The 23,999-nt window shown below is 44.5% G+C and overlaps 2 protein-coding genes across 2 annotated transcripts in view; both read left to right on the forward strand.

The window, feature by feature from the left end:
• Positions 1 to 6,672, forward strand: part of LOC132453411 (phosphoinositide 3-kinase regulatory subunit 6) — a 20,926-nt gene extending 14,254 nt beyond the window's left edge. Inside the window, exons 11-21 of the mRNA XM_060046214.1 lie at positions 1 to 106; positions 671 to 952; positions 1,299 to 1,383; positions 1,725 to 1,847; positions 2,022 to 2,123; positions 2,524 to 2,626; positions 3,021 to 3,085; positions 3,436 to 3,526; positions 3,701 to 3,759; positions 3,857 to 3,963; positions 4,462 to 6,672. The exon at positions 1 to 106 is cut by the window's left edge and continues 135 nt beyond it. Coding sequence (XP_059902197.1) covers positions 1 to 106; positions 671 to 952; positions 1,299 to 1,383; positions 1,725 to 1,847; positions 2,022 to 2,123; positions 2,524 to 2,626; positions 3,021 to 3,085; positions 3,436 to 3,526; positions 3,701 to 3,759; positions 3,857 to 3,963; positions 4,462 to 4,615 — 1,277 coding nt within the window. The 3' untranslated portion in view covers positions 4,616 to 6,672. The remainder of the gene's footprint in view (positions 107 to 670; positions 953 to 1,298; positions 1,384 to 1,724; positions 1,848 to 2,021; positions 2,124 to 2,523; positions 2,627 to 3,020; positions 3,086 to 3,435; positions 3,527 to 3,700; positions 3,760 to 3,856; positions 3,964 to 4,461) is intronic.
• A 3,432-nt stretch (positions 6,673 to 10,104) lies between these two features.
• pik3r6a (phosphoinositide-3-kinase, regulatory subunit 6a) lies at positions 10,105 to 19,693 on the forward strand. Its single transcript, XM_060046245.1, has 6 exons — positions 10,105 to 10,391; positions 13,355 to 13,475; positions 14,456 to 14,529; positions 15,005 to 15,119; positions 16,006 to 16,073; positions 17,091 to 19,693. Exons 1-6 carry the CDS (start codon positions 10,136 to 10,138, stop codon positions 17,207 to 17,209), a joined length of 753 nt encoding a protein of 250 aa, XP_059902228.1. The 5' UTR covers positions 10,105 to 10,135; the 3' UTR covers positions 17,210 to 19,693.
• The last annotated feature ends 4,306 nt before the right edge of the window (positions 19,694 to 23,999 follow it).

Raw genomic sequence — 23,999 nt, forward strand, 5'->3', positions numbered from 1 at the left:
TGGACAGCGGCATCGAGCGAGACCTCCCCCCCACCACGGCCGAGGCTGAGTGGTATGACCAGATGTCCGCGGACTTACCCGTGTCGCCCTCGGCGGACTTCAAATGGTACGTTCTAAAATTCAAGTCGAGCAGTCAACTATAAAAAGGTGTCTGTAAAGGTTACACATGTACACCAGTAAACTGTAAAGAAGTATCTAGAAATGTTCATAACGATCAGCAGTAAACTGCAAAGGTGTCGGGAAAGGTCCCAAATCAACGCCATCTAGACTGGCTACTGTGGGAAAACATCACGATTTTATCGTTATCTTGGGTGCAAAAAACAACAACAAGGCGTGACTCCGCCCCTTGCCGATATCACCATCTCTATTGGGTATGCAACGGCTTTTTCTATTTGGGATAAATTGGTGAAAGGTCATAACACATACCCCGATGGCAATGAACATCACCCACCTTATCTAAAGTCAACCCTTTTTCAGACTTTTTAACACAATAAAACATCTAAACACTACAATGTTTATGAAATCAACGGAAGTCAATCTATCATCTGTATCTTGATAAACAGCCACTTCCAAACTGTGAACGGTCTGTTTTCATACCACCCTCTCCTCCTTTCTGCCCTGGGAGATCGCTCAACGATTTCCTTGTAAATGAAACGTCTGTCCATCACAGTGGGCAGGAGGTGGCCGGCAGGCTGAGCCGGAAGGGGGGCATGAAGATGAAGCCCACGGTGAGCGACAGCATGGTGCTGATGCAGGACACCCTGGAGGAGCATGGGGGTCTGGGTGGGGTCGGGGAGGTCTCCCGAAGGACCCTGCAGCGCCAGACAGGCGGCAGCTCCACCCAGGCCGCACGCTCCTTTTCCAAGGAGCCGCGCCCCTTCACTGCCAGGATCGTCGTCATGGGAGATGACAGGGTGCTGGGACGCCTGGCCAAAGCTTACTACGGTCTCAGGTAACGGGAAGCAGCCCCGTGGGATTATGGGTACTGGAGTCCGAATGAGCATGCTGAAAGACAGGCTTGAAATGCTTATTTCCGTGCAGATCTTGTGTTCCTAATTAGGTGTATTTCACACAGTTCAACGGGGTATTATAGGTGTGGAGTTATAAAGAATCGGATGAGGCTACAGCATCTTAAAAAGGGTCTCTTAGCGATGAGTTTGATGTTGTTCGAAAGGATCGTAACAATGATAATCGATAAATCATCGATCATATCAGCCATCTGTTATATAATGTGCCACTACTTAACCTTCCTACAAATGTGCAGTTGGATTTAGAGTGTGTGTGTTTTACCTTCACAGGAAAAGGGAAGCGCGGAAGCTCTTTCTGACACAAAAAGTGAACCTCCAGTTTTACTACATTCCCGTCAGCGCCTCCTCTGTCAAAGTAAGAGCAGTTTTACTGTCCAAGTAAGAGCAGTTTAACTGTCAAAGTGAGAATACTTTCTCTGTCAAAGTCAGAGCACTTACTCTGTCAAAGTAAGATCACTTACTCTGTCAAAGTAAGATCACTTCCTCTGTCAAAGTAAGAGCACTTACTCTGTCAAAGTAAGATCACTTACTCTGTCAAAGTAAGAGGAGTTTCACAGGAATGCAATTTCAACAGGAATGTTGTCAACTCTCTTTCCACAAGAACCAATATGGACTCACATTTTGATGATAAGCTTGTGTGATGCTTAGGCTTCTTCCATTTGAATGTCATGTGACGTGATCCTGGGTGTGTTTCAGGAAAATGTTGCTCCAACCAAGGAGCAATGTTGTGCGTTTGGCTCCTACCTGGGCATGGTGGACCCCTGGTATAACTGTCACATCCGGAGCCTGGGCGTCACCATTCCTGAGCTAGCTAAAAAGGTACATCCTTACAACACTCAAAACCTCCAGCCCACTGTGTGAACGGAAGACATTTGAGTTCACACCATGTTAGGATTGCTTTGCTTGTAGCCTTGCTACCAACAAGCTGCGGTTGGATCAGTTGGTCAGTTGAGGTAAATAATGACTGCACCTTTTTGTTATTTTTGTGGCCAGCACACCAACATCGGTCAGCAGGAGTCCCTGCTGTCTGACGTCATCTCCTACTACGTGCGCATGGGCCGGGAGCCCGTGCGCTTCTCTATCTACCAGGTGAAGGTGAGCTACGGCCGCTGCATGCCACACCTGCCCGTCACGAGCCAAGGCTCCACTGAGGATCTGAACAGGCCCGCGTGGGTGCTGGATTCCACTGCTATGCAGAGAAGGCTGACCAAATTAGTTTTGTTTCCAAATGTCGGGAGGGCTTATAAGCGGAGGCCAGGCAAAGGAGATTATCTGCTAAGAACAAAGCAGCCAAAGCGAAACAGTGAACATTACTGGCATGCATGTTTGTAGAGAAATGCACAGGCACACACACCCTTTTTCCCCGGGTGTGTAAAGGCTTCCTCGCTGTGATGCGTTTGAGCTTGGGTTGAGCTTCTTGCTTCTAGCTGCAGGTGAAGGAGTTGGGTAATAGAGTGTTATTTCTGATGCGTGCTGCTTTCTTTCCGCCGGTCAGATCTCCTTCTGCTGCCTGACCCAGGAGCCTGTGGAGCAGGTGTTCCTGTCTCACCTTGAGATGGAGCTTCCAGAGTTCAGACGCATCTCTCCCGCCGTCAAAGGTAAGGTGTGTGTGTGTGTGTGTGTGTGTGTGTGTGTGTGTGTGTGTGTGTGTGTGTGTGTGTGTGTGTGTGTGTGTGTGTGTGTGTGTGTGTGTGTGTGTGTGTGTGTGTGTGTGTGTGTGTGTGTGTGTGTGTGTGTGTGTTGGTTTTTTTCCCCCTTTATAGCTCCTTTCCATCTAGGCTGTCTGGTTTGCAATTCAAGAACGTTGACACTCGTCCGGCTCCTTCAGGCTCTGAAAGAGAATGTGCCTTTAAGGAATGGCATACCTGAATCCGTCAGTAACCATGCATGTGTGTGTGTGTGTGTGTGTGTGTGTGTGTGTGTGTGTGTGTGTGTGTGTGTGTGTGTGTGTGTGTGTGTGTGTGTGTGTGTGTGTGTGTGTGATGTCAACAGAGAAACAACAGTGGAAGACTTTGGGCGACATCAGCGGAGCGGTGGTCTCGATGAACTACAAAAGGGTGAGTGGATCCGTGCCTCCCTCCCCAACCCTCGCTCACACCACAACGGCTGTCTCACACCCCCATAGAGTTTCATTCCACAGAACGGTTGATGTGAGCCACCCTAAAGTGGAGTTCAGAGTTGAATTAGCACTAAAGTCTGAGTTACTACATCTAAACAACAGGTCTCCAAACGAGTTGGAAACGGTTGAACAAGGAGCTGAAAGACTCACTTACACATTGAAAGTAGAGTTAGGATCGCTCAATGCATTTTTTGCCAGCTCTTGACCTTTTTGGTTTACAATTGATTTCTGAGGGTCTGCCTGCATGTGTGTCCGAGTGGGACCATGACAGTGTGTTCTGCCCTGCAGGTGACATTAAGCGGTCGTGATGTGGACACCGCTCTCTCCGTCAAGATGTTCGGCGCCCAGATCACCGCCATACCCTCTAATGAAACGGAAGGTCCGTCAAAGTCCAGTGGTCACACACACACACACGCGCGCACGCACGCGCACGCAGGCACAGACATACACATACACAGTCTTATCAGGCCTATCCTGTTGAGAGTAAGCTGTCACATATCTGTCCAATATTGTAGTTGATTTGATTATTATTTTATTCCCTTATGCTCTCTAGATCTGAACTGTTTGACACTGACTTTGAACGAAGCTCAGACCAAGAATAAAAGCAATCTGGTGAGCATGTTTGTTTTCTTCCATTTTTGTTTCAAATTCATGCATGTATATTTTTTCGGCTGGACTGAAGTTACCATTCATTGGTTTGGATCCTCAGGAGCAGAAGATCAGGATCAGTTACATCAAGATCCGCTCTCTGGAGAAGCGGTCGTTCACAGTCACCCTGGACAAAGACACTCGGAGGGCCTTCAAAGACGTCCAGAGGTGAGGCATGCTGCCGAGACACTTTTCTTTGTCCCACCCTTGACCATTAGAGCCTCCAAGAGCTTCACAGGACTCATTGACTAAAAGGCTCGTGGGTTAAGGATCCCTCGTTCTGCCGCTGTGTTTTGGTGCCGCTTGGTGGTCCGACTCCGTAGCTTTCTCCTCCGGTTGTTTCTATGTCTGCTCTGCCACCAAAAGTAGCCAGTTCTGAGTTTATCTCTGTCTCTGGGTTCACCTCCTGCTCCTAACAATTACATGCTGTGTGTGTGTGTGTGTGTGTGTGTGTGTGTGTGTGTGTGTGTGTGTGTGTGTGTGTGTGTGTGTGTGTGTGCGTGTGTGTCTCTGTGTGTGTGTGTGTGTGTGTGTGTGTGTGTGTGTGTGTGTGTGTGTGTGTGTGTGTGTGTGTGTGTGTGTGTGTGTGTGCGTGTCTGTGTGTGTGTGTGTGTGTGTGTGTGTGTGTGTGTGTGTGTGTGTTCATTCATGTGTGCGGGTGCGTAGCATCGAGATCTCCTCGTGTCTGGACCCCTGCTACTGCCTCCACAAGTCGAGTCACACCAAGCCCGGCGGGACCGGCGACGGGGCCGGACTGAGCCAGTACATGAACCGAGGACTTCCCCTGGCCATCAACACCTTCTCAGGCATCATCAACTGACACACACAAACACACTGTCTCTCTCTCTCTCTCTCTCTCTCTCTCTCTCTCTCTCTCTCTCTCTCTCTCTCTCTCTCTCTCTCTCTCTCTCTCTCTCTCTCTCCCTCTCTCTCTCTCTCTCTCTCTCTCTCTCTCTCTCTCTCTCTCTCTCTCTCTCTCTCTCTCTCTCCTCTGATGGATCTGTTCTGCGCTGTGTGTGGAAACAGAGATGATGCCCCGCATCGCGTCACCCTGAGAGAGAGGCCGCTGGATTGCACTGGACTTACAAACTCTCGTGATGTCATCATCATGCGACAGTCACTCGCACTTTGAGTGCCTGGACGTAGCGACGCCTCAGGAATATGGTTGGGTGAAGTCGGCTGGATTCTGGGATGGGGTGGGATCGGGGCCGGGGGTTTCCCGTGGGGCACACAGAACGATGAGGCTTGTGGCCGGCGTGTGTGAGTTGATCACGTTCCTCAGAACAAGGGTGGAGTCTACAGTGGGTAGACCTGCAGCGTTACTGCTAAGTGCTGAGGTCTGTTACCTTAGGGGGGTGAGCAACAATCTGAATGCTGATGTTCTCGTTGGACTTGAGTTGCAACACTCCCGTACACACTACCATCTGCTCAAGAGACCCAGGATATAAAACGTGTGTGTGTATTTGTGTAAAAGGAAGAAACACAGAGAAATGCAGGCTGACGTTACACACTTTAATGCGCTGTATTGAATGCTATTCTCTTTTTAAATGTGGACATGAAATATTTTCAGCCCCTAATATATAAGCACATTATTTATTAATGTGTTCAGAGAACTGATCTGGAGGGCAGCACTGTTGTGAGTGCCTCCACAAACCAGAGTCCCATATAGTGTATATATATACATATATATATTAGTAAAATGCAAAGAGCCCTGTGCTGCATCGTACACCTGCAATGTCCAGCATTATACACTACACGATGAGCTATGCATCTCTCGCTCTCACACACACACACACACACACACACACACACACACACACACACACACACACACACACACACACACACACACACACTGCACTCTGGTAACTTATGATGGAGCAGTGGAATAGAATCCAAACACAAGACAACACATCAGTTCCAATACAAAACACATTATTCACAACAAAACACATCTGCCACAACACAACACATCAGACCCAAAACAACACATCTTGTCCCAACACAACGCATCCGTCACAACCCAAGTATGTTTTAAGAGCCGAGTGAAATGTGAGACTTTTGCACAGACACTGTTCCTGCACACGCACAAACACACATTGACTCGCAGGAAGGTGAGACATGCTCTGCAGAGTTTGCCTTTGTGTGCTGCAAACCACGGATGCAGGTCGGTCGCATGGCTCATAATACAAGCACAGACCTCATGTGTGGAGCACCTGCAACGGAAACTCAAGTTCTGACATTCTAGTTTTCACTTGACTTTAAGTATGTGAAAGACTTCTAGGTCATTAAAGATAATCCACAACAGAGATACCTGCTTAATACTTAGTTCAACTAGTTTTAATTTAAGAAAGGATTGCTTCATAATATATGAAAAAATGTGTTGCGTTAAAAGTATGATAATTCATTTGTATGGAAAGAGTGAAATAGCGCTGACTGTTGAATAGTTTGTTGGTCGAGCCAAACTGCTACTTTCTTCATATACTTCAAATACTGGTTTAATTTGTAATGGGAAACCAAATCTTAAAAATATCCTCACATCCATTAATATTGCCAGGTTAGAGGACATTTATTTGCCTCTCCTAATATTTTGCACACTATCTTAGTTGAATGAGAGAGAGAGAGAGAGAGAGAGAGAGAGAGAGAGAGAGAGAGAGAGAGAGAGAGAGAGAGGAGAGAGAGAGAGAGAATGTTTGAATTATGAATATAATAAATATTAATTGTCAATCAATGTCAATCAATTGTCAATCAATGTTCAAAATTGTAAATAAAAGATTTTTCTATTACAATATATTTAATATATAAACAGAATTACACACAAAACTCACTTTGTCCCCTTTAAAAAGATTGGTAACAAAATTATGTTTCCCGCTTTTATCAATTCTCCGCTCAAGTGTTGCGTTTCACACACCTGTTATTGACAGACAAGACTTTGAAATCGTAAATAGGGAAGGGATGTGTCATGCCAAATTTGTACCGGCTGCCAAATTTGTACCGGGCACGTCAACAGATGTCCGTTGCCAGGCAACGGACAACTGATTACGTAAGGGTTGTCCGTTGCCGGGCAGGTTTCAAAAAACATTTGCGCTCATGTTGCCAAAGACGAAATAACATAATACAGATAACGGATCGCTAGATAACACTTGTTTTTACTTTATATTTGTATTGTATTTAATTGTTTAATCAAATTTAGCTAGTAAACTGAGTGTTTAAAGCGGGTTTCAAAAAACATTCGCGCTCATGTTGCCAAAACATAATACAGAAAACGGATCGCTAGATAACCCTTGTTTTTACTTTATATTTGTATTGTATTTAATTGTTTAATCAAATTTAGCAAGTAAATTTAGTGTTTAAAGCAGGTCAAGGACGAAATAGCACAATACAGATAACGGACAAGTGCGAATGAACGAGCTTGAAGGTTCGCGAATGTTCGTGATTTCAGCTTTCTTTTAACATTGAGCCCCCTTTCTGTGTGTCTAGGATGAAATGGAGTGGTTAACACCGAAATTTTGAATATTGATCCTGTCTAGGGTATTTGGCTAATTTCGTATCGCCCCTGCCTGCTTCACAATGGCTGGCTATGGGTATCACAAACCTGTCCTTAAAACAAACCTGATCATTTGATTTCAGAAATGTGTAACTCACCGAGTGGTTAGTGGTGTTCGTTGATGTTCGTAATCAAGTATCGTAGCGAAATAGTTTCTGTCGTGTTTTATTTGGCATTTTGTAAATCCATTGAAACGGAAACGAGGCTGGTTGTAGTCTTTCGCTCGGTTCTCCATCTCAACAACTGTTAATAAAAAAAAATGTATTGGATGACAACTACAGTCTAAAAAACAGGGTTGCCTGCTTCCCTTGGCCTCCGGGAGAAAACGCCACTGCTCAACAGTAGTAGGGCTAGAACCAAGCGAAAAGACTAAAACCAGCCCCCCTTTCCGGTTCCGGGATTTTTGAAGGAGACGTAAGCCTTAACTACGACTTTGTATTTCCACTGAATTTGAACGAATCAATCAATAGGGCGGGACTGGGCGGCGGGATTATATTACATCTGTAGCGTTACGCATGCGCACAAGCTATGGGCGTGTTTGGCTGAGTAATGGGCATGTTTGGCCGGTGGGCGTGTTTGGCAGTGGTGGCTTGCCAAGTGGCTCCGGCTACAGATAGACCCTACTCCAGGCAGGGGCGATTCGAAATGAGCCAAATACCCGAGACAGGACCAAATTTCGGTGTTAACCACTCTATTTCATCGTAGACAAACCAGAAAGGGGGCTCCATGTTCAAAATACCGGAATTGTCCTTTAACAGTAAAAAGCAGCATCAAGGCTGGTGAAAATTATACGCTGGATACTTTTCTCATATCTAATCTATGTCGCTATACCATCAGAATTGAGCGTATTATGGAAAATAGTAGGCCTAGGTTGTTATGATTATATATTGATGTAGATAATCGTATATAAGACCGCTTATTAAATATATAGAGTATATATATGATTGACAGTTGCTTACACAAATCAAAACTATAATTTTTTTGTCTTCATTCCCTGCTTCAATCATGAACGTTTAGCAAGAAGTTATCGCTAAGATGTTGAGCTATGAACTAACATAACCAGGTGACATAGAAAAAGTAAAAACAGAGAGATGCAGCCATTAAATACATGTATTGCCAAAGTTATCGGCATATTATAACTAATCAATTTGAATATCATCAATCTAAGTCAGACCTGGGCAATGTACGGCCCGCGGGCCAAATACGGCCCGCGGGATGATTCTGACCGGCCCGCGAAAGATTACATGATAATAAAAATAAAAAAATGTGGTTGATGTTGTTGCTACAACAGTTATTTTCATCAGAGCGCGAGCATTAAATCACAGGCAGTTTGTTTCACTATTGGAGGAGCAAGAAAGCGAACATGGTGATGTCAGGTATCACACAGCTGTCAGATGGCTCAGCCTGGGCAAAGTGCTGAAAAGGTTTTGGGATCTGAAATCAGAGATAAAAGAGTTTTGTGAGATGAAAGGCAAAACCAGCTGGATGGCAGATTTAACATTTGCTGTTGATGTGACTGCAATGATGAATAAACTGAACACACAACTGTAGGGCAAGGGCCTTTTTGCTCATGAAATGCATAGCCATGTGAAAGCCTTCATGACAAAGTTGCAATTAATTTCAAGGCAACTAGGCAGCAACAATCTCGAACACATGAAAACCCTGCAAGAAGTCAAACCATCAGCTGATCACCGGCACAGGTACTCATCCATGTTAGGAGTACTGCATGATGAATTTTCAAGGCGTTTTCAAGATTTCAAAAAGGTTGAGGATGAAATGCAGCTGGTTTCCTCTCCCTTTACCTGCAGTGTTGATAGTGCACCCACTGATGTTCAGCTTGAACTCATTGACCTGCAGTCTGATTCACTACTGAAAGAGCACTTTAAGTCAGCATCACTGCTAGAGTTCTACTCTGCTCACAAGGAGGGGAACTTTCCAAACATGAGACATGCTCAGAAGATGTTGGTTCTCATTGGATCCACCTACATATGTGAACAGACATTCTCAGTCATCAGTGACAGATCCTCTCTCACTGATGAACATCTGTCAGCTGTGCTTCGCATCTCCACCTCAGACATTCAACCTGACTTTGATGGACTTGTTAAAGCTCAACAGAGACTGGATTTCTCACACTGAATGAAAAAAAAAGAACTGAAGAACACTAAAATGTGGGATTATAACAAGTGAAATGGGACACTTGACCCTTTTCTTTTTTTCTGCACAGTAAAAAAAAAGAACTGAAGAACACTAAAATGTGGAAAGATAATAAGTGAAATGGGACACTTGATCTTTTTTTCTTTTTTTTTGCACAGTTCTGAAAACATTCAATGTTTTAAGAAAATCTTTGTTTCAATAGTATATGAAACTCAAAATGTCCTTTGTTATTAATGTGACTGAAAATGAGTCAAATGTTTCACATCAGTTTGGAAATTCTATTTGAATAAATGATATTTTTGAAAGCTAACCACACCTTTTAATTGCCTAATAATAACACTCTTACCAGCGGTCAAAACAATGCCATTTACTGCTTTTTATATAGAAATAAAATGTATATTATGCATAATTGAGTTCGGCATTTTGGCCCGGCCCTCCAAAATATTTTCAGTTGCTCATTTGGCCCCCTGGGAAAAATAATTGCCCACCCCTGATCTAAGTTCATGAGTTCATTAATTGAATTTGGACGGCCAGGAATGGCGGGAATAAAAACTGCCGCTGGGAGCTATATCTCAGGGCCCACACTGTCTCGAGGCCCAAAATGCCAGGCTGCCTACCTCCTATTTGGCCTACCACAAGATGGCGATATTGCGTAATTACAATTTGTCTTTACTAAAGTGGTACACACTACACAGCAAATTCTCGCGTTGGCATTGGGCTTCATTCACGAACGACGCCAACATCAGCGCGTGTCTGGACTGTTGTGAAATCTCCCGGTTCACGAGGAGACAGAAGACCTCCAAGCAGAGCAGAGCGATGGAGAAGAAGCGGGGTGCATCTCATCAGTACGGGGCTCTGGAATGTACTCAATGGACAACGGACATTAAGGAAACAGGTGAGCCTCGTCTCTTTATGTTATCTAAATGATCAATTTTCTTCAAAATAATAATTATGTTTGTGGTCATTCGCATTTGAGGCGTACATCATCATCATCATCATCATCAACAGGCACCATAGTCCTATGCACAGGTGGCACTGAACAGTGTTAACAGTTCTTGTATAATGTCGCAAACTGTGTCCGTGGGTATGAGTTTCGTTTAAGGCGCTATTTATGTGGACTTTTTGTCAATACCGTATTTAATAACTAATCCAAACGACACGCTTTGTTTCACTTATTTTTTGCTGTCATGTGCGTGTTAATCTGTTGATTTAAGATTAGTGTTGACCTGACCATATGTGTGTTTACAGGTCTTCACAAAGTCCTCTCTCTCTCTCTCTCTCTCTCTCTCTCTCTCTCTCTCTCTCTCTCTCTCTCTCTCTTATCTCTCTCTCTCTCTCTCTCTCTCTCTCTCTCTCTCTCTCTCTCTCTCTCTCTCTCTCTCTCTCTCTCTCTCTCTCTCTCTCTCTCTCTGTGCTGTGATGTCAGAGCACTGGGTCTGTTGAAGTCTCATATTGGGCTTAAAGGAACCAAACACAGTGGTGGGGTTTTATTGATGATTCACCACAAATCACATCATAAAAAATCATAATATGGCCTTATCATGACGGAAACTCAGAAGAATGACGTTATAAAGTCATTCTTCTTTGGTATTGGTATGATCCATCGCTCTCGTGAACAGAGGATGGTGATTTGTAATTATATAATAAGCGCGCTGTCGTTCTGTGTTCTCTCTCCCCGAGGTGTGAAGGAAAGTTCAAGGGGGGCGAGGTTTGCCATGGTAACAGAGTGGGGTTTGCATCCCAAAAGTTTCTTTCAGAGAGGGAGTGGGTAATACAGACTGCGCACAGTGTGGATCCACACTGGGCCCCCCCCCCCACTGTGCCTCAGGCCTAGTCCACTCAATACAGGCGGTAGCTGATTGGGTGCTGCTTGAAGAGAAATGCAATATTGAAGAGATATTTATAGAAGTTTAGTATTGCACACTGTTTTTTCCTCTCTGTGGTGGTCCACAGAAAGTGGAAGGATTTAGGATATCTACAGAGTACAGAACCCTATTCACAGAGGCATCGCTGTAGGATAATCACAGGTGTCATAACAATAATTATGTCTCTGCTCTTTCACCAGGACCCGGGTAGCAGGCTGAACTCGTGAAGATAAGCCTGTAACATAAAGCAGCAGCATAATTAGTGATGGGAGCGACACTGGTGACAAACTGTTAAAATGGCAAATGTTCAAACTCTTCGTCCTGGTTGTTCCGACGCATTCAGAACTGCTTTGTTAATGTTGTTCATTGGTGGTTAGTTTTGTGCATTGGATTTCAAATATATGAAATAAAAATACATTTCTAAATACTGTAAGGGACTATATAGAAGGCTGAATAAAACCACTATGACCATCGTTTTCCCAGTGGTCGGACCTGATTGGACCCAGTAGATGTCAACCTATTCATACTTCCTGCTGCGTCAATTCTGGAAAAATCTCTAAGCGAATAAAGCTGTTTACAAACAGCCTATTAACATGAAAAAATATATCAATGATCGACATCCAAAATACCTGTGTTTTGATTTGGGTGACTGTGGACTTCAATGTTCTCTAAAGTCGTAATGTGTCAGATTGAGCCCCCTGAGACTTTCAGAATAAAAACCACTCCCCTGTAACTGGCTGGTCAACCTTGTGACGTGAGCTAGCGTAGCACGGCTGACAGGGAGTTTTTTGTATTTAGAATTATCACAAGGTCCATTGCTACACCACCTAGGTGGCTGCCCCACTACAACTAGGTTACTTTTACTGGGCACCACCACGCATTGAAAGCTATAATGAAAAGAGCTCTAAAAAAAGCGATAACGATACATGATGATGGTTCTCCATGTTGCCATGCAGTGGATCCTTCTCTCTCCCTGAGTGTGTGTGGTGGTGGCAGGTTTAACCCGTGCACACTGATTACTCAATGCACAAGAGGTGTGCAGGAACACCCAGCCCCAGAGTAAATTCAGTCCGACTCGGGACAGGTGATGCTGCTTAACACGCCATCATCCACACAATCCACAAGAATAGATCAGTTTTAAGATGTGATTTTATTGATCATATTATTGACATCACTCTTGATCAGCATTGACGACAAATATGTCAAGGTCATTTTTTTACATAAACATAAAACGTTGTAATGTTTGGTAAGTTTTGTATTCCTTAACATTTGAATTAATCTGCTGAGGTGTGTGTGTGTGTGTGTGTGTGTGTGTGTGTGTGTGTGTGTGTGTGTGTGTGTGTGTGTGTGTGTGTGTGTGTGTGTGTGTGTGTGTGTGTGTGTGTGTGTGTGTGTGTGTGTGTGTGAGAGAAAGAGAGAGAGAGAGAGAGAGCCATGGCAGTTGTTCAACACGACTCCCTGTTCCTCTACAGTGGTGGAGGGGAGGGTTGTTGAGGCATGGAGGAAGGTTGGCAGCGGAGGAGGAGGTTACATCTCCCTCTCCAGTCATGTGGAACAGAAGTGAAGGCTATGGTGAAAAAAGGTTCCTCAGTGCAGGTCGAGCTCAGAGAGAAACTCTTAACTCGCTACCAGGGGTAGAGGTACCATTTTTTGACACATCGTCAGAGCTACACTGGTTATCATTTTGTCACAGCAGTGAAAGTCCTGTGTGTGTGTGTGTGTGTGTGTGTGTGTGTGTGTGTGTGTGTGTGTGTGTGTGTGTGTGTGTGTGTGTGTGTGTGTGTGTGTGTGTGTGTGTGTGTGTGTGTGTGTGTGTGTGTGTGTGTATGTTGTATGACTGCATAGGTTTAGCATAGAAGAAAGGAAGTACAGTACAGTCTAAGACGGTATAATGACATGGATGGCTGCAGGTATTCATCTGGAAACATCCAACCATCAAAGACCTTTTCACACCATCCCTGACACTCTTTATCTTGATCTTGTTCCCGCCTAGAGGGAGACGCTGTTTCCATGGCGGACTCCAGCGTAACCAAGGACGACATCGAGGGGGAGCTTTTCAAGATCGAGAGGATCCGGGACGTGCTGGTCCGCAGGGAGTCAGAGCTCAGATACATGTGAGTGGACCTACGGGCCAGAACTGGGCGTGTCCGAAACGGGTGATGCAGCAGTGAACGAAAAAAGGATTGTAAACAGACACCATGCGTGCAGCAGAGAAGAGCTTTAAGTGCAGTCGCTTGTTCTTCTTTCAGTGAAAATAAACCGTCCTGTTTGTTTAATCATGTCTCGATATCGGAAACAACAGACCGTTCTACAGTGGGAGCCTTCTTTGTTGTTGTTGATAAGGCCTCTATGCGCTTGATGCACTTCTCTGCCATCGTATTTATCCCGCCTCATATGAGATAAATGGTTGTGATTGATGGGTCTATCTCTTAACTGGCAGCAATGTTTTTTTATAGTAGGGGAGCCAGACCTTAACTGCAGAGCAAACAAAACATGAGCTGGCGAGATTCGTCTGGTTCCCAGGCTACCTAACGTTTTTTTTTCAAAACACGTTATCACACATGTGTTTCACATGTGAAGCACTATCGTGAAGGAGTATGATTTATTTGACATTACGTGCGCTAGTTTACACATGACGTTGGGTATTTCAAGTTTTTAATCTTTCCCCCTTTTTGAATTGTAATTGGTTTATTGAGCGGAACATAGGAGAGAATGGTCATTTGTATGTAAAATATGTGTCTTATATATTTTGGATGTCTGCATGCACACACGTATCCACATATGTGTATGTGGCCTTGTTTGTTGTGTGAATGCATCGATTGTTTTATTATAATGGGTTAAAAATTTGTGCTTTGGTTTTGTGTGTTTGGTTTGGCCGCAGTGTTTATGTGTGTGTGTCTGCCTTTTGTGTGTGTCTGAGTGTGTGTGTTTGTGTGTGTGTGTGTGTGTGTGTGTGTGTGTGTGTGTGTGTGTGTGTGTGTGTGTGTGTGTGTGTGTGTGTGTGTGTGTGTGTGTGTGTGTGTGTGTGTGTGTGTGTGTGTGTGGGTGTGTGTGTGTGTGTGTGTACGTTTCTCTCAACCCTTGCTCTGTGCAGGATGGATGACATCCAGCTCTGTAAGGAGATCACACGTCTGAAGAAGGAGCTCCAGAAGCTGGTCTCCATTCCAGGTAGGAGGACCCAAACAGATCAGCTCTTTGAGGTCTCCATTTCATGCTTCCATCCCAACCTTAGTGTTTTAAATGTCTCTATTAAAAGATGCCGTCGATTTGTAGATAGTCGTAGAGAGCAGAAGAGCAGAAGGGAGCAATATTTTGAATACTGATCAACCAAATAGATCCCTATTTCCAGCTCGCTCCCTCCTAAAGTTTCTTCGTCATTCTCCATCATCACCATCGATGATTGACAGGCAAGAGGGTTTTTTATCGTTTTATTGTTTCAAAACATCAATCCTTTGGATTCGATTTATTTCAGCGATAAAGACAGCATTCTTTCCTCGTGCATTTTCTACAGGCTACGGTCTGCAGCGGTAAGATTTCATGAAGCAATATATCCTAAATGCATATCGTCATTATGAAAATGGGATTTTATGACTAAAGATCCCTTGCCTGTCTAAGGCGGTAACAGACGCCTTTGGTCCTCCAGATAAGGACAAGTCAGCGGAGGACCGGCAGAGAGAGGAGCAGCTCCTGCTGCAGATCCACAAGCTGGTGGAGACCAGAGACTACCTGGTGGAGGACGTGGAGTTTGAGCGGCTACGGTGAGCGCTGAATAAGGCACAATCCCATTTCTACCCCTTACCCCTTACCCTTACCCCTCCCCCTTGTTTTGAAGGGGTAAGGGGAAGGGGGAAGGGGGAAGGGGAAGGGGTAAGGGGTAGAAATGGGATTGGGCCTAACTCTATAGTTGGAGTTCAGATTTCTTCCCTTGAAGTACACACATGAAGACTGACACAAAATTCATCTTAAATGTATTGTGTTCAACCTTTATTTCACCAGGTGGGTCTCATTGAGAGTATGCAAGACAGAAGCAGCATGCAATGAAATGCGATAAAAATCAAAGTAAATTACATACAGCCACTCCTAAGATACATGAACATATTGTATCATTGAATAAGGCAGAGAACAGTGATACATACGAGTCCAAAACATTTACGTTGACCAGCATCACGTCAAAGTTCCTACCATTTACTTGTGTCCTGTCCACCTTTTACATTGTCTTGTAGCACCAAGATGACATATGGTCATCTTGGCTCTACCACACACTGCAAAAGGTGTCCCAGGGAGCACCCGCAATGCCAGCATGAGCTCCAATGGGTGCCAACAAGGGTCTAATGTGTGGCCTTTTTCCCTTTTGGCCCAATTCAAATTTAGTTTGAGTCCTTTATTAGTCCCAAAGGAAAAAGTTGTAATGTGTCCTTGGCCGTGTTCACACTGTAAAATACTTTATCTCAACGTCTCTTGGAGATATTTCGCCCCAAAGTGAAGTGGTTGAAAAGGGAAGCTGGAAGCCAAGATGATAATTGATAGAGAGTAGAGATATATCGTCTATGGCATTGGCAACCCCTAGATATCAGTTCCAAATGTCGTACTTGCACTGGCATTCGTAACTTATGCAACCGTCTGTTTCATTTGTTATGTCCCCAGAGAGAGGGAAGAAGACAAAGAGATGGCAGAGTTTCTAAAAACCAAGTTCCCTGAAAACAAGAAGAAAGGTATGCAAGCATCTGATGTAATGTAATGTAATGTCATATCGTGCATGGAATGACATCGGCGTCAAACTGAGGCACGCCAAAGGAGATAGAAATTCTCAAAATATCCCAATGGACCCTTTTCACATAGCTGTCATAGCAGAGTTAGCCCTTAGCCTTTTCAGTTCATTCGTGCTACATCACCATGGGACTCATCCTGAACCTCTCAGAAATCGAGACAGTTAAGCCGGGGAGCATCTTGGAGAAACTCGAGGGACCAATTCTCATTGGCTGTCAGCATTGTAGAGAAATGTAGATAGCCGCAACGTGTGTAAATCAGGCCGGGTCATCTATAGACCTCTGAAGAATAAGTCCCGCCTCCGAGGCTCCTGGTTCCATCGATCGAACGTTTTGAACTACACACTTTTTTCCATCTAGATTCCACTTGGGTTTTGGATTGTCGGTGCCGTTAAAGTAGTAATCGATTATAAATGCTACTTACTGTCGTTCAAGACGTGAGCAGCTTTTACTTCTTTGCCGCCTACAGAGTTTGTTATGCACGATCATTCAAAAACCCCATGTTGTTTCCCATAGACATTTGACCGATGGAACCAGGAGCCACGGACAAGGGACTTATTCTTCAGAGGTCTATTTACACCCATTGGTTTGCCCAGTCTGCGGGTGTTTATATATTTTATTTATTTATTTTGACTGTTTGTGATTGGTCGTGCTTGCATGTCATTAAAGGCCTCTTGCTGACCAGTAGGTGGTTCACGACACAGTTAATCAACACCTTGTCCTAGACTGGTTCAGCTGGAGTTTAGCAGGTAAACACAGGGGTAGCCCCTCACATTAACATGGGGTAGGAATCCGGTAGGTTTGATCCATCTGTGTCAGCACAAGGGGGGTCAACGTCTGGTTATCTTCACTAGTTCACTAGTCCATCACTGGTGCCCAACTAAGCAGCAGACCCCTCGTTGGTTGTCCCTTTCTTGATTTCCCTCAGTAATTGAGTGGGTAAACGAGCCCTCTGTTCCCCAGGTACCGTCCCCGTCAGAAGGGGGGCCCGGCGGGCCCCGCAGCAGCCCTCCTCCCCCCTCACCAGGACCGGCCTCAGCCTGCTGAAGGAGTGCTGTGGCTTCACCTGCTCCGTCATGTAGAATCACAGAGGGACCGGTCTGAAGGGCCAGGAACCACTCGGACAACCACGCCCCCACAAAATGGGCCCCAAATTCTCCTGTTTCAGATGTGCGGCTGGAACAGAATCTGGGACAGAGATGCACAAGTAACAGTGTCATTAAGAGCAGCTCTGGACTAGTTTCATATGTTTCTGCTCTGGCCCTGTCGGTGTGAAGCTTGGACCTGATCAAATGTCTCACTGTTTCACCAGCCGTTCACTTTGTTCTCACCTGCCATTAACTCGGACCAAACCGATCTGGTTTCATGTGTTGTGAGTGAAATCACAGCATTCACGTCACACATTGAGCCACCGTTTATAGTATAATGCTCCTCAATCAGCTAAGCTAACGAGGCTAACAGAGCTTCTCCAACTGAATATATAAAGAGCACACAAACGGCTGAGTCATTCAGGAGTGTGACATGTCACCACACTCACTGGGAGCCTGCATCATTAGCAGCAGGAGATGTCCCTAATGAAGTTGACATTAGTCCTCACACAGTCATTGGTTAACGAGCTGCCTGTGGATTCTATGGTGCCAGACCTTCTATGATAGCGGTAGTACTGGAGGGGTCTGGTCAGTTTCTAGATTTTCTCGAAAGTTAATATCTTATATACAATTCGTTGTGGCTGGACCGTTCAATATTAATTTGAAAGTTCTTCTCATTTCCCGTTGGATGTGGGCCTATCCTCACGTAAATTACGAAAATCGTTTTGCGCGAGTTGTTGCACAGACACTCACAGATTTTATTCTCATAGCTTCTCCACGCCTTCAGTAAGACATGTCAATACACTAGTAGAAGGGGGTCCCTTAAGGATTGCTAACAAGTGTTGACAAAGGACTCAATTTCCCAGCATGCTGCAGCCTACTGACTGACCCAGAGAAACCTGTTCCTTCACAGGGTTAGCGATACATCCAGTGGGACGATGCCATCAGCATGACATTGCGAGCTGTGTTCAGACAGAACAGCGTGTGGACACTGACCCAGTATGAGAGCCGCTGCAGTGGTGCGTGATGATATCTCTATAGCCAATCAAATCCTTGCGCAGTGTCTGGTTTGGGTCACCGTGGCAACCTGGATGCCTCCTCCCCCAAAAGCTTTACATTACCAATGTATACAGGTGGTTGGTTTTGAGAACATTCTGCGTGTCACATTCTTGCTACATGAGCCTCAGTGTCACAGTTTCCTCGCTAATGCTAAGAAACCATGTGCACCTACTCCTACTCCATGTTTAATCATATATATGATTATCAGGACAAAAAACATAGTTAAGCATTACATAACATAAAAAGCAACAAAGTATATTTGGTGTAGATATTGCAGTAGAAGAGAGTAAATATGATGTAGATATTACAGTAGCGGATAACAGATATGTCGTAGATATTACAGGAGAGGAAAGTAGATGTTACAGAAGAGGAGAGGAGATATTACAGTAGAGGAGAGTAGATATGGTTGTTGATTGTTAACTAACTCTGACAGGTAGTTAGCAGTTCTGGGAGAAAAATCGTACTCGCAGATGAAACACGAGAGAGACTGCAAAGAGAGAGAGAGGGGGGGTGGAATAGGGCTTGGCGAGAGAGTGTGAGTGAGTGTGTGTGTGTGTGTGTGTGTGTGTGTGTGTGTGTGTGTGTGTGTGTGTGTGTGTGTGTGTGTGTGTGTGTGTGTGTGTGTGTGTGTGTGTGTGTGTGTGTGTGTGTGTGTGTGCTTCAGAATGAGTCACTCTGAGGACCAGACACCCCGCTGGCTTCTGGTCAGTCTTGCCTTCCCCTGAATAACACTCCTGGTGAAAGGGCACGGATGTCAGTTCCACATCACAGCCTCCCACCCTCAGCCTGTTTATGAGAGCAAAGACCCGAAACATCTGTGGAAGATCGACAGGTTGTTATGCGTACACAAACGGAGGCCACTCGTCCTCCGCATGTGTCGTGCTCGTGACTGTGACGTAGTGAACACAAGGACATGGCTCGGAAAGTAGACACGTAGGCGCTCGGTTACTATGGTTACATGTTGTTTTGATTGGGCATCTGCCTTCATGTTAATTGATTTCCGTGGTGCGGTTGTGTGATGTTGGCAACACTGTTTTCTCATCCAATGTGTAATGAATACGTGTTTTGAATTTTTCTGATGCATAACCTTGAACCACTGCCCTCCAGCACAACCTCATGCCGTCTGCTGGATGTAGCAGAAAAATACACTACAGTAGGAAGAAAACAAAGCTTTTTAGGTGTTTGTAAGGCGTTATAATAGTATATATATATTTCTATGACATCCGTCCTGTGTTACTATATGAATTTGTATTTTGGTGTGATTGAATACAGATTATGCAGCCAACACTGGGGTAGATTTTCCATGCTGAATCCTTTCATCAAATGTATTTAAAGACATACCAGTTTAGGAGAAGAAGAAGAAGAATGTGTTGAATATGATATGAATGTCTAATTCATTTCCATACGAAAGCAAAGTTCTCCAGCGTGTATTTGTGCATTTTGTATTGCCCTGCGGTGATTCACACGTCCCCCGCTGTGACTCTAATAACATACAGCTTTAGTTCGGCAAACTAAAAGAAATACATTATATGTTGTACCGATAATTGCTACCAAGCAATCCTCATAGATATGTATATACATCTTTATATGCAGAATAATGACTTAGACTTACAGAATAACATAGACTTCAATATTTTTTGTGTAACAAGAATGTCCTTATCTTCCGACGCGACAGGGTGTGAAATTCTCTGATGTTAATTCCCTTTTTTTTTACCAAACTACCCAACTGTGTTTTGTTGCCGTGGACTACAGAGTGAAACATTGTTTGATGGGCCACAGACTATACTAGCTACCTGCATTAACTAGCACCTGAAAGTCCAAGGTTCTAAGATGCCAAGAATCTTCTACACTTCATGAGACCTGAAATGATGAAGTGGAATATGTGTGGTTCTCCATTACAACTTGAGTGCTGCAGATAGATGTCAGCAATATAGGATGATGTGTTAGTCATAGACTCTTTTCAAAGAGTGGTCACAGCAGGACAAATATAGGTGTTGTTACCTCACACTAATTATCTAATTGTCAGCTACATGTATGGACCAGGCCATGGGTAGTAGACTAGACTAGTGAGGACAAGTCTACTACCCTGGTACCAGGTAGCCCTGGTACATTAAAGGAGCAGAACCGTTCTCAGTGTTATGAGCGACACCTGTTTGGTCCTACGATGACGCCTTTGTGAGAAGGGTCTGTTAAGATGACGATGACGATGGTGTTCATCCTTGTTGACCGAGATCCGTCTACCCCGGAGTGCTTTGTTAGTGTCTGTCCTATTTCACTCTCTCCACTCCCTAGTCAAGGGCCCTTCATACACATCCGCATAAGCACACACACACACACACACACACACACGCGTACACAGACACGCACACACACGCACGCACGCACACACATGCATGCACAGATACATAGCACCACCATTCTACAGCCCTGTCAACTCTTATGAGTGTGTGGGTAGTGGTTGGTAATAATGAGATTCTTAGGAGGCTGCCAGGTTCCATTAGGACTTTATGAAGTTGCGTCAAAAGTCGCCAACTTAAGCAACCACCATGAGTCATGCAACAGATTTTTGAACTCCTATCTTTGTCCTTCACTTCTTTGCATTTCCGTTTCCCCTCCGTCAGGGCTTCTTTCATTTCGTCCAGAACCCGCCGCTGTGTGTCCGGTCGGATAACACACTGATTGGCTTATGGCCGGTTGCCAGGTTGGCAGTCTGCTCTCCCGCTTATCACCGCCTCATTAGATCAACAGCAACTTCATGCAAATGTGGGCTGGTTCGCAAGAATCCAATAATACCCCCCCCTAACCCCCCCTCCAGTCTTAAGCTCTGTCGCTCAGATGGAGGAGAATCTCTATCAGCTCTTTGTTTAAACGATGCTGACAGGCACTTATCATCATACAATTTGTTTGGGGACCTTATGAGTTCATACAATATAGACTGCGTTTGATGGACAGCCCTGGAAAATAGCAATAACTGATAAGTGTGCGTGTTGTTTTGTGTGTGTGTGTGTCTGTGTGTGTGTTTTTGTGTGTATATGAAGGCAAGAGAGAGAGATAGGGAGAAAATCCCATTGCATACGGATAACCTAACTTAATTTGATCAAAGAATAATATCATTGGTGTATGGGGAGACAATTGGATCGGAGTGAACAGTTAAATCATCATATGGTTACAACTTACAGCCCACCAGATCTGTATTCTCGCTCACGTCTCGTTCTCTTTCGGCCTCATGAAACAGTGATTACTATTCCACACACCGTCGGTTGGAAGCTAGAAACCTGCTGGTCTCTTTGACCAGCAGATCTGAGAGATAACTTATGAATACATTAGATTTAATAGTTAACCACATATATATGGCTGAATTGAAACTATCAAATTTGTGAATGAAAATGTTCTTCCCTTATGTTAAGCCAGATTTGTTGCTTCCAATCCCTGAATGAACCTTACTCAAGCTGTGTCCGTGTATGTGTGTGTGTGTGTGTGTGTGTGTGTGTGTGTGTGTGTGTGTGTGTGTGTGTGTGTGTGTGTGTGTGTGTGTGTGTGTACGTGTGTTGGTCTTTCCAGTACAGTGCTAGAGGGATGGGTGATTTCTGTCATATTAGTAGGGGTTCTCACTGACAGAGTCCTCTAGAACCGTGGGCATTTCACTGTACAACTGCTGAGAGAAATAGACAGGAATACATCCTTGAAACACACACACACACACACACACACACAAGCACACATATGAACCACCATGAACACACAATTTGCTAAAAACGTATACACACTTGACACATTTCGGATGATCTGTGATGAGGGATATCTCCCTGTACATCTCTAACAACCTGTGTATCATACCCACCTGGTGGGCTCCACTGTATCCTAGCAACAGACCACCCAGTACGTAAGATGACTGACATTATGTAGTACCCTGTTCTCGAAAATGAACAGATGTCAATCTCTAAGTATAAACACGTCACGTCACACACATTTCTCTGTGTACGCACGTACACACATCCACGCATGCACAGACACGCACGATACACAGACCTCTCTAGCTTTCATCCTATGCTTTTCCGGCCCTTGGACGCTGATATGCTTTGTGAGTTATAACTTAAATTGCAGAGCTCCTAAACGTGTTGGAAAGAAGACAAAAGCAATGTCTACGTTGGACGCCACAGAGGACTTATCAGTGCTGCCTCAGCGAGTCTCTCTCCTGCTCCGTGTCTGGGACTTTAATGGGCAGAGCTTTCTATTCTTCAGGGACAAACCGCTCCAAAGTGTGAGCTTAATTTTTTATTTAACACCACTGCGAGACAAAAAGTGGATAAGATGTGACGGTTTTTAATGAGGTCGGTTTTTCATTTCGGAAAGAGAACGGCTACAATCAGAATGGATACTTGCAGCACCCACTCCTTATCTCATGCAATTGTTACCCGTAGCAACTCCAAAGAGATAATCCGCTCCGAAACAAGTGAACTGACGAGCTCATCTGAATACCTATTGGGCAGGTTAGGCAGCACCGTTCTCCTGGCAGCTCTCTCTCCCCCCTCCCCCCCTCCCCCTCCCCCCCCCCCCCCCCCCCCCCCCACCATACACTTGTCATTAGCTAGGGATGAGTCGGTCGCGACCGATTCGTTCACAACGAACGAATCCCGAACGTGAACGACAAGAACTGGTTCCCCAAAACAAGAATAACTGGTTCTTTGATTCTTTTTTTTAACATAAACCAAAAATATGCACACGTAAATGGTCACATTTGGCGGGCAGACACCAAATGACGTATTCTGACGTAACGAACGAATCAAAACGAACAAATCAAACAAACGAATCGTTATAGTGAACTGAACTGAAAGAACTAGTTCCCGGAAAGAATCATTTTGCCCATCCCTATTAGCAACGTGTCTGGTGATATTCAGCAGCGCATGCAGCATTGTGTCCGAGGCCGTCCAGAGACTTCTCTATAGCTTGTTTCAGGCTAAAGGCATGCACAGCTATACAGAAGAACAGACTGAACCGTAACAGAGAAGGCAGAGTGGCAAGATATGATAGTGCTGCTATTGATTCATCATGGCCAGGGTACATTCGACACGTCATTCTGAGGAATAATAAGAGATATGTTATTTGAGCCGAAGTTGTGGCAACATTCATAGGCCTTTAAGAATTAATTTACAATAACTAAGAGTCCTTTGAATTGCCATTAAAGCCAATAAAGTCTGCAAACCAAAGCCTATTTGTTATTAATTACTCAATTTAGTTTGAAAATTCAATGAAATGAAACACAAAAACATTGAGAAACACCAATCTAGGCTTTTAGCTGGACAGGCTCAAAGGTAGGAGAGCCACACTACCAATGGCTGTATTTCTTCAAATCAACTAATTCATTCTGCAATGAACTGCCAGGCTAATTATGTGCCTTTGTTGTCCTTCCTTATGCACATCTTCAAGGTGAAGGCTGAAGCATCTGTCCCCCCACACACCCCCTGCATGCTCCCCCAGTGTGTGAGGGGACATAAGGCATAATGAATATCATACATATACATTAACACATTGGCTAAAATAGTTATTTTTGTGTGATTAATGAGGGCGATTTATAGCTTTTTAATAAACAGCTGAAGAGTAGTGCAGAACACTGAATGGAAACATGACAGAAGGTCTTAGACACTTATACTACGCATTTACTGTCGCGGAGCTGTCACAGGAGTCTGCAAAGACCCTGATTGTTCACCTAAGCTGCGAGGATGGA

The sequence above is a fragment of the Gadus macrocephalus genome, chromosome 3, assembly GCF_031168955.1.
Source record: "Gadus macrocephalus chromosome 3, ASM3116895v1".
Classification (NCBI taxonomy): domain Eukaryota; kingdom Metazoa; phylum Chordata; class Actinopteri; order Gadiformes; family Gadidae; genus Gadus; species Gadus macrocephalus.